We start from the raw sequence: 16,320 nt of genomic DNA, 5'->3' as shown, positions 1-16,320 counted from the left end.
ATATGTGAGAAAACCTCCTCGATATCAGTCAAGCAATAAAAACGTTTTTGTTGATTGTTATGGACTTCTGATTTCTAAAGAGAACTCTGTTATCAAAATCCTGTGGCTCGGTACACACCTTATATCGCACCCACTTTTTGCATCCATGGTTGAATCGAATATGTGGAAAAAATAACTCAATATCAATCAAGCGAAGTAAAAATTTCTGTTGAATGTCATTGTTTTTTGATTTCTGAAGAGTACTCTATTATCATAATTCTCAACTCGGGTCACATAAAAATGACCTAAAACCTGCGTCGCACCCACTTTTTGCATCGTTGATTTAAGCGCTAAATTCCATTTCAAAATTCCTTCTTGTTTTTATATAAAAATGGTTACATTTCTAAAACACAGGTTATAATATTTACTGAAAACGATCACCACTATTATAATGTACAAATTTTTTGATATTGAATCAATTTTGATACCACTCACACTTTGTACATTTAATTGTGAACGCCCAATGTTATTTGTATCTTTTTGTTGTTTTCAAGAAGAGTAGCAAATATAAATTGGGACTGTTTTCTAATAATAACATTTTATCTTATTTTTAAACAAGGATGTGGACAATTGTTCACGATAGCTGGGAGTTGAAAAATTTTCTTCATTGTTCTGGCATAGTCCACCGGTTATGGTTTTACTTGGGTTGTGTTTTGAGATTATTTGTGTGTTTGCATTAAACAAGGCTTCAAATGAAGAGCCACTTTTTCACATGTTATCATTTTTTCCATCACAGTGCTCTGGTGGTAATTCTGACTGGTAACTGGTAATATTTAATGTGCAATGTTGTATGTTTTCTCTCCTTCAGAATGAATGTGAATTTCCATCTTATTTGATGTCACACAACCAGCAAAATTTTAATATTTTTACTTTTTGCTTTTCAGGGGGTGCTCACACTATGTAATATAGGATAATATTTATATTCCAAATTAGAATTCTTTTCTTGAAGTCTGATTTTAAGTAAAATGTCCAACACATTAGAAAATGAATCTGAAGTTTTACGAGAAGTACCCGATGCTTTGCAGAGACTTATCAGGTTAATATTACTTAACTTTTTCAATTATCAGTTGCGTTACACAAGAATATCTACTTTTTCTTACGCTATACCTTTGCGTAAGTGGATTCATAATGCAAAGCTGCTCTGGAGTCTTGCTGTACACTAACACGAATGTAAAAATGTTACATTTGTGTTAGTCTACATCTAGACTCATGGAATTCAAACTATTTTCAAGTGTGGAAAAGTGGGACACATTATTTATTTCTCAGAGCTATACCTTCAGCTTCATGATCTTATATATTTTGTCTTCAGATATGTTGCAAGAGGATTCTATGGACTTGAACACGGCCTAGTTATCGACGTACTTGTTCGAAACGCATGTGTGAAGGAAGATGACATCCAAGTTGGTCATGTTTTTTACGAGTTACATACTTTTGTTTTTAATTAATCCTATATAGAAAGAATATAGATGTAAGGACTAGAGACTTTCTAATTTCATGAGGTCCAGTTTTTTTTTTACTCTTACGGAAGAGGGGGGGAGTGGGTTCAAACTTGCCACTTTCGACCCGTCAGTGTATTTGTGAAGGTATTCTGAACAATAATGATGATTCATCGAAAGTTGAGCCATCAGCATTCATCAATAGAAAAAAAGATTGTTTTTATGGCAACTCAATTTGGCACTCTCATATATAGGCTAATCCTTTTGTCCTTATTGATAAATTTTTCGGATTTTCATTAGTTGCACACTTGATTGGTCAAAATATACTAAGTAGTGCATAAATCGTTATATATTCCATTAATGTGATATTTGTGTCGGTGAACAAAGTTTTTTTGGGCTTTTTACTGACAACTCTGAATTTTACAATTAGAAATTTTTTTTTTAGATTTTAGATTAAGCTATCGGGGTCATCAAAATTTGTATACTGTGTTTGAAAAGTGATTATTTTTCTTTCAGGAACTTTTGAAAATGGACAAGAAACAACTACGAGCAATGTTGGTTTTTCTGAAGAATGATAAAATTTTGAAAGCAAGACTTTGCGTTGAAACTCAAGTAAAGATGATAAATAGCAATCTTGTTATTATAGGTTAAAGTGTGATATAGTGAGATTATATACCTTTCCATAGTAGGTAACTTAAAAATCATTTGCTTAGAATATATCGCGTAGAGCAGTGCTTAACAACGTGCGCAATATTGCTTCTTATGGGGGAAAAACCTGAAGGGGTGATATCGCATACTTAAAATAGTCCGAATTAACACAAAATCAAAATGAAATTCACAAACCATAGGCAGGATATATTTTTGGCAGTCATTTGACAACCCGCCTACCCAATTTAATACACCCAATGTGAGGTGTTGGGTACGGGATTACACTGAGATCTTGAACCTGTGATGCAGGCATAGTTCATTCATTCCAATGCTTCAGCCTTGGTCAGGGGTCAATGAACGAATGCAAAAAATGGTTGCATTCCACTAAAAAGGATTAAATAATTACACTTATTTTATTATAATTTATGCAGCCGCATCCGGGGATGTTTGAGAACCCAACACTAGGCCATTGTGCAATACAAATCGAGTTAATCATCTAACTGTTGTGTAAACATAAAATTATTTTTGTAAATCTTTGTTTTACAGCCAGATGGGAATGTACTTCGTCACAATTATTATTATATAAATTATAGAAGCATTTGCAACATTATTAAATATAAGGTAAATATTCTCAATTTCATTTATTTTAGATTACTTTATGTGTTATTATACATGTTATTTCAGACTAGCAAAAGTATCATTATGTAATTTTTAGCAAGTGAATTGTTTCTTTCTGGTCTTTTCGTTGAAAATTTTTTTTAATATAATGTTAAATATGTGTTGGTACTAAGACTGAAGTACTAAGACTAAGGGATTTGACGAAAAGGGAGGCGATATTTACTTTTTTGAAAAAACGGGGAGCTAATATAGTGTTTCTGCAAGAGACTCACTGTTCTGGTAAAATTGAAAATGAATCATGGTCAAAAGAGTGGGGTAGTCAATGTTTATGGACTGAATATTCCAATACCTGCAATGGGGTAGGGATCTTGATCTTGATTTCTTCAAATTTAGATATATCTTTAGGCAATATAGATATAGATGAAAATGGCCAATATATTATATGTTCATTTGAATACGATAGTTTTTTAACAATAGTAGTGAACGTTTATGCTCCAAACCTTGATTCTCAAAGGGTCAAGTTGTTCAAACTTATATATGAAAAACTAGAAACCCTGAAAGCTTCAAATTATGCATACACATGCAATTTTATATGTGGTGGTGATTTTAATTGTATTTTGGAAGATAGGGATAGGGATTCCGTCAAATGTAGAAGAAATAATAATTCCAAAAGTGAAAAAATGCTCCAAAATATTGTTACTAAATTGGATTTGATTGATATTTGGCGTGAAAGGCACTCATCCCTTTTACAATTTTCATTTCATCGCCCAGCAACCAGAAACGGGCAAAAACAATCCAAAAGCAGAATAGACAGATGGTATCTTTCGCGATTATATACTGTCAATGTAGAAAAAGTTGAAATAATTGCAGCAGCATTATCGGATCACTTACCTGTCTTTATGTGGACAGATATAGGCGAGAATATCAAACGTGGGAAAGGTTATTGGAAATTTAATAGCAACTTATTAAATTATGATTTATTTGTCACAGGGGTAGAAGTTATATTAAAGAAATGGCTAAAGCAATTAAATGAAGGACATGAAATTGATGTTCTTAAATTTTGGGAAAATTGTAAAAGAAAAATTAAGGAGTGGTCTATATATAGCGGAGAAAAGTTAGCTAAGGAAAATAGGAATATAGAAAAACAATTAATAAAAACTTATGAAGAAGCATTGTTCAAATATGAGGAAGATCAATACGATATAGAAAAAAGTCACAAGTTAATGCAGGCAAAACAAAATTTGAAAGATTTTCAAACGAATCAAGTAAAAGGAAACGCTATAAGGGCACGCATACAGTGGGCAGAATCGGGAGAAATCTCATCAAAGTATTTCTTCAATTTGGAGAAGTATCGAGGGAAATTGAAATTGATACAAGAAATTAAAAACGAAAGTGGAGAGATTGTTAGAGGTTTGAGAAACATACAAAAAGTACAACAATCTTTTTACCAAAAATTATACTCAAAAACACCAAATCTAGATGAAAATTCCCAAGATGATTTGATTTTGAAATTAAATAAAGAAGTTGATAGATTAGATAAGGAGGACATAGAACAACCAATTAAATTTGAAGAATTAGAAAACGCATTCAAAGGTATGAAATTAAACAAAGCGCCGGGCTCAGATGGTATTACAAAAAATTTTTATGCGAAATTCTGGAAAATATTTGGAAGTATATTGAAAATTGTTTTTGACAAAATAGTAATATCAGGACATATGTCAGAGTCAATGAAAACAGCTATTATCACCCTATTGTATAAAAAAGGAAATAAAAATGACCTGAATAATTGGCGACCTATATCGCTGTTAAACTTTGATTATAAGCTTTTGGCAAAAATTTTAGCTAACAGAATTAGAAACTTACTTCCAAAAATAATTCACTGTGACCAGACTGGTTTTATTCAGGGTCGTTCTATACATGAAAACATCTCATGTATTAGAGACGACATATTTTATGCTAACAGATTTGGAAAAGAATTAGTAGTGTTTTCAATAGACTGGGCCAAAGCCTATGATACTGTTGATAGAGAATTCCTTTTTAAAGTTATGAAGAAGTTTAATTTAGGTCCAAATTTTATCAATTATATAAGAATTTTATATACTAATACAAAAGCAAAAATATTAACAAATGGATATGTAGGAGAGAGTTTTGAAATGACACGTGGATTAAAACAAGGCTGTCCTCTGTCCCCATTTTTATACACTATGGTTGCGGAGGTTTTTGCAACTAATATTAGAGTAAATAGCAACATAATAGGTTTTAAGAACATTTCAGGGAATGAAGAAAAATACAAAGGGTTTGCGGATGATGCAACATTAACAGTTAGAGATTTAAAATCAGTTGGAGAGGCATTGAAAATAGTCGAAAAATTTGAAATAGCTGTAGGTACCAGGATAAATAAGGAAAAATCTCAAATATTGTTATGTGGAGATTGTCTTAAGATAAATGAAACACAGTTTCAAGGTATAGCATTAAAAAGGGATAGTTTATGTGTCCTTGGTGTCTGGATCGGCAACAATGACACGACGCAACAAAACTGGAATCCAATTATAGAAAAAATCAAAAGAGTAGTGAATATATGGAAAGCTCGAACTATGAGCATGCAAGGGAGAATACTGATTACTAAAAGTCTATTATTATCTAAATTGTGGTATCTTGCAGCTGTAATAACAATTCCAAATGATATCATTAAAACAATTGAGACCCTAGTATGGGATTTTGTATGGAACAACAAACAACCCACGGTAGAGAGGAGAGTCTGCTGTGCAAGGAAAGTTGAAGGAGGTCTGAAGGCCATGGATCTGTGTAGTCAGATTAAAAGTCAACAAGTTAGATGGATTTGGAAATTATTAAAAAGTGATGAGGCTCCTTGGGCAAAGAGAGCGAAACAATTTATAAATAGATACCATCCTAAAATAACAGTGACAAATTTAGAAATACTACATCTCTCTTTGAAAATTTTAAGGAATAATAACATTCCTAAGTTTTATATAAATTCGGTCAACATATTCAAGGAACTTGATGTAAAAACGAAACAAATTACCACTAAACAACAAATATATGATCAATACATATGGTGGAATCCAGCCTTAACATGGTTGAATCAACCAGAATTTATAACTAATTGGATAAGAGGAAACATTTTAACATTTGGCCATCTGTTCCAATATGACTGTCTTGAAATAGCAATCAAAATTTGGGGCATAAACAAATGGAGTAGTATGCGTGAAAAAAAAAACTTGATTGTTATAGGAAAGTAGTAAAAGATTCTGTACAAATTTTAAAAGCCATACCATCAGGATGGGCTAATGTGTTGAATAGTCAAAGTAATGTTCAAACAGATTCCAGTTCAATATATTCATTTGAAAAACTTCCAACCACGAAATATATGTATAATCAAATTATAAGTAAAAAGATAATGGAAGTGACAAAACAAAAAGGTTTATCAATTAAGGAATATTATGGACTGGAATTTGATATTGATTGGAATAACATTTGGGTTCATGGAATATCTAAAATTGTACAAGTTTTATGTTGGAAAATAATTCATATGGCATTACCTACTGGAAATAGAACAAGGCATTGGACAGAATATGATGATGGTCACTGTGTGTTGTGCAATATTAATATCATTGAAGACTGTAATCATTTATTTTTTGAATGCTATTATGTTAAAGTATTTTGGGATTGGTGCGAGTTGCATTTTAGTGAAAATAATATTGATACCATTATTGCACAAAATACATGTGACCTGTCAGTTATTATGATAGTTGCATGTGGAAAGGCAGCTATTTGGGAATTCAGGAATCATATAATATTTGAAGATTTGGATAATTTCCAATCAGTTATGAGAATAAGTTTTAAATGTAAAATTAGAGGGATGCTGAAAAATATGGCATCAAATATGAAAAATAGCTTTTTGGAGGATGGAAGAATTGAAAACTTGTTAGAAAAGTCGGTAATGTCATAGCTTTTGATAGTACATTTTTAAGATTGACTAGTATTGATAATATTGACTGTTTTTATAAATAAAAAAAATAAAAAAAAATAAAAAAGGGTTGCCATATTGGCTTTTTTAACGCCAAATTTGCCATTTTTGGCTTTTTTCAAACGCGTTTGGCGTCAGAATTTCCGTTTGGCTTTTTGGCGTTTTTTTGGCTTTTTTCAAGTCTATTCTAGCGTCTATTATTAAAATCATATGAAAAAAAAAAAAAAAAAAAAGACTGAATATTTTAATTTGGAATAGTTGTTTTTGTTCTCCTGTTCTTAGTAAGGATGTAGGTAAGCTGTCATTTGTATGCTGAAAGCATACATGTTAATGAAAGAAGAAGAAAGTCAATCGGACGTAGCTTGTTTCACCACTCGGGGGGGGGGGGGAGGGTCTCGATTCATTAACTCGACTCTGGTTGGACCCTGGTCACCATTTATCAAATACTCAAATGACACAGACATCGTACTCAACTAATCACCAGTTATACTTCAAGTGATTGACTCGACTTGACTCGCTTTATGTATGGTAGGGTAATAATCTAATGCTTTTTCTAGCTTCATCACATTCATAAGAAAATTGAGACACAAGAACGAGATTCAACAAATCGTTCATCATTTCGATGTCCAACTTGTCAAAACACTTATTCTGATCTCGATATTAAACTTCTCATCGACCCATTTCTAGGTAAGTACTTAAACGAACTTAGTGTTGTGTACGCTAGTATACTGAGAAGCGAGGCAGGTGGGCCAGGCTCCCCTCGTGACTAGAAACTTATAATGACATCACATTTTCATGACAATTATCATTTTAGCTCTTAAACTTGTTTTTGAATCACCTGTTACCAATTATGCTTGATTATTGTTTCAGTTTCGTAAGTTCATGCATAATTTGAACGGGGAATTATTATATGGTGTAATAATTTGTTCAATGGTAATTCAATATGACATCACATTAGATTGTTTAGTGGTTTATGCAAAAAATATGACCTTACCACTTACAAGTCACAACTTTTCAATTTTGAAATGCACCCCATCAACGAAGTGTTACATATGTCACTGATTGTGAAATACAACTGATGATATGCGTGTTCAGTCATGTTAGGATCATTTGATAGCACAAAACCAGGAGTTCTAGAAGTGTGTGTAGTGTGTACCAATATTTTTTAGTAACTAATTTTGTTCGCTTATTTTACATTAAGTTGTATAAAGGGACTGAAACCAATGGGCAGGGAGTATATTCACCTGGCTAACACAGGCAGTCCACGAACTCGTAATATCCCTAAAATAAAGAAAAACGGATTAAAATTATGGCCTGACCCTAACCTGGTACACACACTACGGGAGTACCCAAAACATCTCGCATTGATTATTAAATGTGCTTATAAATTAAAACATGTTAGCTCAGTTAGGGTGGCATCGTAGTTGGTTCAAGTTTGGATTTGTCAAGTTTCCAGTTTCATACTTTATTTTTTTCAATATATACTATAAATACTTATACATGGTTTATTTTATCCAATTAGGGACGTTAAATTGTACTTATTGTAAATCTGAAGTAGAAGAAGATGTTTCAGCAGAGGCAGCACAAGATTCAAGAACATTACAGGTTGGATTTGAGTTTGAAATTATTTAATTGGTTTTTGTAGATTTAGAATCTCTTAGTCTTAAATAAATATCCTAAATGTTTTTGTGAGGTGATTAAAGTGTTCGTTTCAAGCAATGATCCGGTTGTGCAGCCACTGTTAAGTAGGGTGATCTAGGCAGATGCTTGTATATATTATATGATGAAGAAAAACTATTAGTGTATTTGGGACCTAAGCTATGCTTGCACATATAATTATCCCCTGTTGGTTTTAATTCTGCGAAGTAATGCAGTGGTGGCAAGAACAATTTTAGCACTTGGCATGCTCCAATCATCAAATTTGAAATTATCTTCTTTTTTTGTTAACAAATCATCTTGTAAACTCGCCTTGCTGCTTGATAAATGTGCGAAGCGATAGGAACACGCTTTTTACCGCTCCGGTAATCACCCATTATTATGGGTTCGCAGCTTCAATTCTTGGCGGGCATAATTATGTGTTATTGAACTGCTGAGTGTTTCCTCTACTGTAAAGTCCATGCATCTGAAATAACTATTTTTTATGTAACTATTCTCATACATGACATAGACTAGTATCCGATTTGTAGGTTGTGGTTTTCCCTGTGATTGAACTATAGACCAGTGATTCCCAAAGTGGGCGATATCACCCCCCAGTGGGCGAAAACGATACAGAGGGGGGCGAAAAAGTCTAAGGGGGCGATAGGGGGGCGATTTTGCGAAACCTGTTTTATGTTCGGCGCACTTAATTCTGTACTCTGTGTTGTGTGCATGCGCAGGCTTGAATCACGTGGGCGATTATCACACGCGAAAGGATTTCTGGTCTCGTCTTCGCAGTAAGGCAAGGTAGTTTGCGTATCCCAGTGGTCGGCAAAATATGGCCGGAATAAAAAAATCTGGCCCGGGACGATTCACCGAATGGACCTTTCTCCGACCTTTGACCGCGGAAAATTCTTCCCATACTTTACTATTTTAAAATTTTCGGTGCTTATTTCAAGAGTGGTTTCGCGAGTTGTTGCTTGTAAAATGGAGTATTTGTTTCAAACTATCATTCTGATACACACCATTTAACAATCTGTTTTTTAAAAGTACCGATAAAGAATTTTAGCCTAGTTTATCACAGCTATTTCTACACTAATTTTTGATTGCTGTATTTGAACTGAAACTCATAGAAAGACAAAGTAATCATTGACATATTTGATTTATATTCAAATTTCCGAAAAACAACTAAAAACTAACGAATATAATTCAAAAACGCGAAAATGAGGTAGTGTTCACGACCACGCCTGAAAATCTGTCTGAGTGAGAGTGTCTGAGCGGATGGGAAGGGGGGCATTGTTACGTTTTTTGCATCTTGCTGATTGGCCAATGTCACGAAGTAAACAAGGAAGTCTATGCTCGGGGAAATATCCAAACGGCGGTTTTGACGATGAAATTTTTTTATTTATAATCTACGCTCGAGGAGTAAATTACATTTCTTTACGTAACAGAATTTATCGTGAGACACGTTTATACTGAATTATACTATATCCTAACAATTTAGTGAACAGCCACTCGTTTGACGAGCCTACAATTTACTTATAATTAGACAAATGGAAACACGCAGAAAAGTTGATGCTGAGTGCAGGGGTTCAATAGCGCAATTTAGGAAGTGAAATGCTATAAGGCAAGAGTACACGGCGGTTTTTGAGGAGGTAGAACCCTGGATTCTTTCATTCCCGACCTATTATATGGTAAAAAGGGGGTTTTCAGCCGTGCTACTATTGCTATTAAAACAACGAAATCACCTTTCCATCAGTAAACGGGGTAATTTTAGATATAATAAAAAACTCGCTGAAGAACACCAAGCTCATCTATCTCATTAAAAAACACTATAAACTATGATTTGTCTTCTTATTTGGTGTGTAATATATTCGTTTCTGACTTTACTTTTTTTGTAGTACAGGGGGGCGATGAAGTTGTATAAACTACTTTAGGGGGGCGATGGTCAAAAAAGTTTGGGAACCACTGCTATAGACTGTTCTCTACTCCCGGATAAATCTAAAAATCCTTCATATTGTGTACTTCTGCCTCACAGCACTCTAAACTTTTTTTCAGGCTAAATTCAATGAACAGATGGAACCAATTTATAAATTACTTCGAGAAACAGAAAATGTTAATTTATCGATAGAAGTGTTGGAACCAGAACCTACAATTATACCTCACCTTCATCCCAAGTATGTTGACTACTTGATTATTTTGATTGTGTACAGAATTATTTTCAAATGAAAGATGATTTTAATATTTATGCGAGGTGCATGAAATTCTAGTTGGTGTTTTCTTAATATATGTTATAATTTGAACTTACTGTTTAATTTCTATATATTTATTGACTTAATTGGTCTTGAATATGCCTGGGCTGCTACAATTTAAAACTGCACTTTTTATCCACTGAATGATGAAATCGTATGTTTTATGTGAGTTGCCAGGTTCTGGTTAATTAGACTATAATTTCATTCCGATTTTCCTTATTTTAGTTCTACAAGTTTGAGACTGTCTGTGTTAGCCAAGTGAATATACCCCCTGCCCATAGGTTTCAGTCCCTTTACACAACTAGATTTAAAGTAGGCTAACAAAATTAGTTACCTCCATATTGATACACATACATGAAAATGGAAATTTACGAACTTGCTATTCACTCCTTTTCTTTTCTCTTCACAGTGCAAAACCATCCCAAGCTCGACAGCGAGGGAACGCTGATAAAAGTGGATCTGGTCATTGGACTGATGTTAAAAGTGGAGGATTGGATTATCATCAAGATGTTATTATTGATATTGGTGATAATCCTAAAGAAGACACTACACAAGCTAAAGAGGTAAATTGTTTAACTTTTATTTCAGTGTCCCCATTTGGAATAAATGAACATCTACCCTGTTTTTCTAACTCATCCAAATCATAAAATATTATTAGTCAGGATAACTTGAACCGGTAGCTAAACCTGAAATATTTCAGTTTTTTTCAATATGTTTCTGGGCTTTAAGTGTTGCTTGTGTATAGCATTGTTCAGAGTGTGAATATTTGTTATTTTTATTGGTGTTTTCAATTTGATGATTAATTTCATTAAGTGAGATAAATTTAAGGTTGATTTTTTGCGAACTTATCTTATAGCTAAAATATTTTAGTTAACCATGCGACCCTATTCGGTAAGATTGGGATCCTATTTCTCCCACTTATACACAATTGAAGTTAAAGTTATAGGCGGATGATCAAATTCTGTGTTATTTGTTTGATAGATTGTTTCTCACTGATCTGAACAATACTCCCAAAAAGTACCAACAGATATTAAAAGTGTTATATGTTATATAAAAGGCTGCTATCAATCTAGTTCAGCATTTACCCATTTTATTGTTTTTACATTATTTTTCATGCTGGTAGAGCAAGGTTTTGGATATTTGAGTTATTATAACTTGTGGTAGTCTTTTCAAAACTACAGTAAAGGATATAAAAAGAAACTTTGACATAATATGCTCCCAAAACCTCTTTTTATTAGGGCCAGTGAACCACAAGGCATTTGTAAAATGAACCCAAGAACTTCCGCTATTGACCCCCAAAGCAGCTCCGACTCTGGCAAAAATTTTGATTTGATAATGAAAATATCCTAATTTTATTTGAAAATTTACTCTTGTCTTGACTTGCGAGTTGCATAAATACTGACTTTGTCTTTTTGCTTGTCTGTACATAGTTTTGTTTCTTGTACGTTCCTGGTGTATGTTTTCCAAGTATTCTGACAACTGAAAATAAGAGTTTTGTATTCTCTATCCCAATGTCAATTGTATACTCAATTGTTCTTTGGCTCCCAGATATTGAAACAATCTTCTTTTTGTCTCATCTTTCTGCAGGTACCTATCTGGATCCAAGAAAGCACAATTAATAAAAATGTTGATGCAACATCAGCGGCAATATCGTCAATATCAGGAGGGACATCGAGTGTTCAAGATCGATTAAAATCTCCAACTCGTGGAAACAATACTAATGAAAACGATGAAGTTCTGGCTGTAAGTTTTTTAAGACAATAATTATTGTCTGTTTCCATATATTTCCACTTGGATAGAATTTTATCGAATGTAAAAAGATTGCATGATCATTTCGTTGGGTTACCATTATATGTACCGCTAATTCGGGCTTGGGCTGAAAAAACTTTTTGACTGAACTTCAGACTCCCAAGGAAATCGAATTTTTCTAACAAAAACTATGGCTTATGAAAGGCTTCTTTAATAGACTGATAAAAACGCTTATCCGACTTTGTTGTTTTGAGTTTAAATAAAAAAATTTGATTTGATTCCTGACACTGGGACTTGTGCTTTGGAGCGTTCGTAAATACGATTTACCTAAACACGACTCTTACTCTGACACAAGAATCCTCAGCTCTATTTAAAATATTAAAAATTGAGTTCACAGGTTATTACCATTCTCATTGTTTAGCAAATTAGTTAGGCTGAATACTGAATGCGAGAGTGTATCATTTTCTAAGAAAATCTATCGATTGTATTTCAAGATGCTTATGATGCAAGAAAGAAGAAATAATACAACACACGGTCAGTCATCGTCTGGAAGATACAATGATGGTGGAAAGTAAGTGTTTTGTTTTATTTTACAGAGTTATAGAGTTTATTGTAGAAGTGTCGATTTGTCTTTCTCGTCACCAAGCTTTTCGTCTTATATATCAAGGATGATATCAAGTTCTCTCCAGACTTCTACCACCTCAACAGGGGCTTATTGTCTGGGTAGAATATTACAAACTGGAAAGATTCAGCTATTTTTATTTCCTAACTTTGCTCGCTGGCTACTTATCTAGAACTTTGTTCAGAGAGGTAGTGTTGGTATATTAAAATTTCCTTATCTCTGTACATTTGCCCCAGTGTAATGAATGACAATTATTTAATTGGCCTCGGAATCACTTCAAACTGTGAGCAATTTGAAAACGAATTGACTGAAACCTATTCACTGATAAATACAGATCTGACACAAGCGAATCTGATGGTGAAGATACTGCTCGAAATCGTCATGGCGATGAAGAGGACGATGATGATGACGATTTTGAAGAAGTTGATGACAATGACCCTGTAATAATGGTTGCCGGGAAACCATATAGCTACAGCGAAGTTGCTCAAAAAGGCCAACAACTTGTTCAACTCATGACTTCTGTTGAGAAAGCTGCTTATATTGAGGTATGGGTATGCAATATTTTATGTTTTATTAAAGAAAAAAATGGCGCTCCAGAAGTGTGTGTACCAATATGGAGGTAACAATTTTTTTCGTCAATTTAATCTACATCAAGTTGTGTAAAGGATCGGAAGCTTATGGGCAGGTGGTATATTCACTTGATTAGCACAGACAGTCCCCGAACTCGTAATTCAACTGAAATGAGGAAAATCTGAATAAAATTATGGCCTGATCCTAACCGGGTACACACACTACGGAAATACCAGAAAAATTTTGTGTTTGAACTCTATGTACCTCAAGAGTGGAATAAATTTTATTGCGCCGAGCTAAAAAAAAAGAAGGTTCTCTGCTGAATTTTTTCCAAGAATTTTCTCGATATGCTACTCTCCCTCGGTGTCTGTGGTGCTTCTACACTTCTATCAGTAACTTTCTAATTTTAGTTTAAGGCTTGGGACCTTACATATTGATTTATTTAGATTGGACAGCAGATGTACGAAGACATGCAAGACTGAGCACAGAGAATGAATTTAATGCTGACTGTCGGCTGCAGCAACTTGGAACAGGATGAGAAGATCATGCAGGGATGTCCATCCAGAGCCATATTATTAAGAATACTTACTGCCTGTTTACTGGTTCTCAATAAGAAGGCTATTTTGGCGAATTTTGTCAGGGATTCTTTAGTGGAAAGCTGCCAATGTGAAAATATACTTTCAAAGATTTCAAATATCTTTAAGATATTCAAAATCTGGAATTTTTTAGGAATGGTGAAAACGAGGTGTGCTGATTTTTGCGCTTGTAGTCAAAATTCCATTTCATGCATTTCTGTAATATTTTGATACATCGTTATTGGTTTTATTACTAAAATGTTGGCATTTGTTTGAATTTCGTCGTCTGGTGAAACTGACGTGTGGAAATTGTTGCTTGTTTATTACAAAAATAAAAATGCGAGTCAGTTTACTAAATTAGCCAACCTCAAGATTTTGAAAGACTTCATTTATTAGATCTATGAGCGGGTCAGCCAGAACGGAGAAAATTCTTTAAGCAGACTGCAGTTTTGTTTAGTAACTTGCCGACTTGTAGTTGTTGGTTAGAAAATTTGCCAGAGTGCTGTTGCGTCCAGATACTTAACCCGAACTCTGATCCCTCCAGTATATGGGTTGGTGCATGACAAACCAGAAAGGAAATATTTATTCCAAAGCCAGCGAATGTACGTACTTTATGACTACCATTGCAGAAGACTAATTAGATTTGGAAGGCAGGCGGTTGATGTAGTCTAAGATTGGCAGCTCAGCGGGACACAAAATTACTTTTGCATTGTTCGCGGGCCACAATAGTGTCAAGAACTTGCTCGTTTAACTTCGCTGGTTGCCTCAGCAAGCCATAACACTAGTCAATTCAGTGACATTAGTGATGCAACGATATGTCAAAAGATTTTTTGGTTAATTTTATGACAAAACAACACGAAATGCGATATTTTGATTCCTCTTCGAATGCGACGCGGGCCACAGATAGTGATGTGGCGGGCCGCATGTGGCCCGCGGGCCTGGGTTTGGACCACCCTGATGTAGTCTGTAGTTTTGCTACACACAAATTCTGAATGGTCGGCGGGGTAATGGTGCTGGTGTACATGCTTTTTGCATGCAAATTATCTCTGAACAGTTTCTTCATTTCAATGAAATACTATAATTTCTGTTTTGAGTCATTTTAACTGCATTGTGCTCTCCCGATTCTATTCGCTGGTTGCGCTTGGCCTTGTCTCACAAACAGGCGACCTAGTCTAGACTGAAATTGGACGAGGAAGTTCAACTATATAGTATTGGATAAGGTAGGATTTACATATATATATATATATCCAGGGGGAGAGGAAAGCCGATAAGACGGCTTATACGTATGGCGAACCACGGCCTCTCGTCAGGCTACCATTCCATGTCGGGTATGGGATTAGTTACTTGCTTTTCGGAAGCATGGACTTGATGGTGGAGGAAGCCGTAACCGACCAGCGGTTACGTGAACCACCCTACGGCGGCGAGGAGTCCAGCAATCCTCTCGCACATAACCATCCCGCATGGGATTCGAACCTGCGAACCCACGCAGAGTAATTAGAGGTGTGGCGACAAGCGTATTCCTAACGCTTAGCACGATGAGCCACACCGCCGAAGAAATGCTACGCCCTAGTGGTGAGAGACTCGAGGGGCATCTTCAAAGAAAAACGGCGCTCCCGAAGTATTGACGCCCAACCTGAACCCTGACCTGGTGCACATACTATTTTCAGGTTGTGCGCCGTCTTGGGCCACATACTTCTGAAGGTTCAGAAAAACATGACTGGTATTAATTGTGATTATAAAAATTGGTCTATTAAACGGTGGGTGAATCGGCGTTAAAACATCTGCATCGCTCCCTTGTTTACCCATCACAGGCTGGAATCACGTTCGGTGACGATTACGGGCGAAAGGATCGCTGGGCAACTCTTGGGATTGTAGTCCGGCAGATAAGGGGACCTTTTTGGCCCAAGTTTGATTTCAGACATAAAGTTTTTTTTATTTGTGATTATTCATCTTGGGGTCATTGCCCATCATTTGTACATGGGTGTGGAGTTTGCAGCCTTGAGCAATTTTTTTTACGGCTCGATATTTGTACTAGTGTTTTTCGTCAAACCTGTGCATCATAATGACGCACAGCCTGAACCATAACCTGTTACAATACTATGTTCAGGTTGTGCGCAATCTTGGTGCACAAACTACGCAAGCACCAAATTTACTAGGAAATAAAATCAATCACTTTTAGGTATTTGTT

At 34.9% G+C, this 16,320-nt stretch overlaps 1 protein-coding gene across 1 annotated transcript; it reads left to right on the top strand.

Annotated features, from left to right (window-relative positions):
- The first annotated feature begins 923 nt into the window (after nt 1–923).
- LOC120334867 (general transcription factor IIE subunit 1-like) lies at nt 924–14,503 on the top strand. Its single transcript, XM_039402382.2, has 12 exons — nt 924–1,075; nt 1,349–1,439; nt 1,992–2,087; nt 2,670–2,744; nt 7,287–7,416; nt 8,252–8,334; nt 10,423–10,541; nt 11,026–11,179; nt 12,204–12,359; nt 12,860–12,936; nt 13,322–13,532; nt 14,004–14,503. The coding sequence occupies exons 1-12, from the start codon at nt 1,005–1,007 to the stop codon at nt 14,037–14,039; spliced, it is 1,299 nt and encodes a 432-aa protein (XP_039258316.2). The 5' UTR covers nt 924–1,004; the 3' UTR covers nt 14,040–14,503.
- Nucleotides 14,504–16,320: the final 1,817 nt, after the last annotated feature.

The sequence above is a fragment of the Styela clava genome, chromosome 1 (genome assembly GCF_964204865.1).
Source record: "Styela clava chromosome 1, kaStyClav1.hap1.2, whole genome shotgun sequence".
Classification (NCBI taxonomy): Eukaryota; Metazoa; Chordata; class Ascidiacea; order Stolidobranchia; family Styelidae; genus Styela; species Styela clava.
Note: the sequence above shows the minus strand (reverse complement) of the source record. Positions and strands in the feature narration are given on the sequence as shown.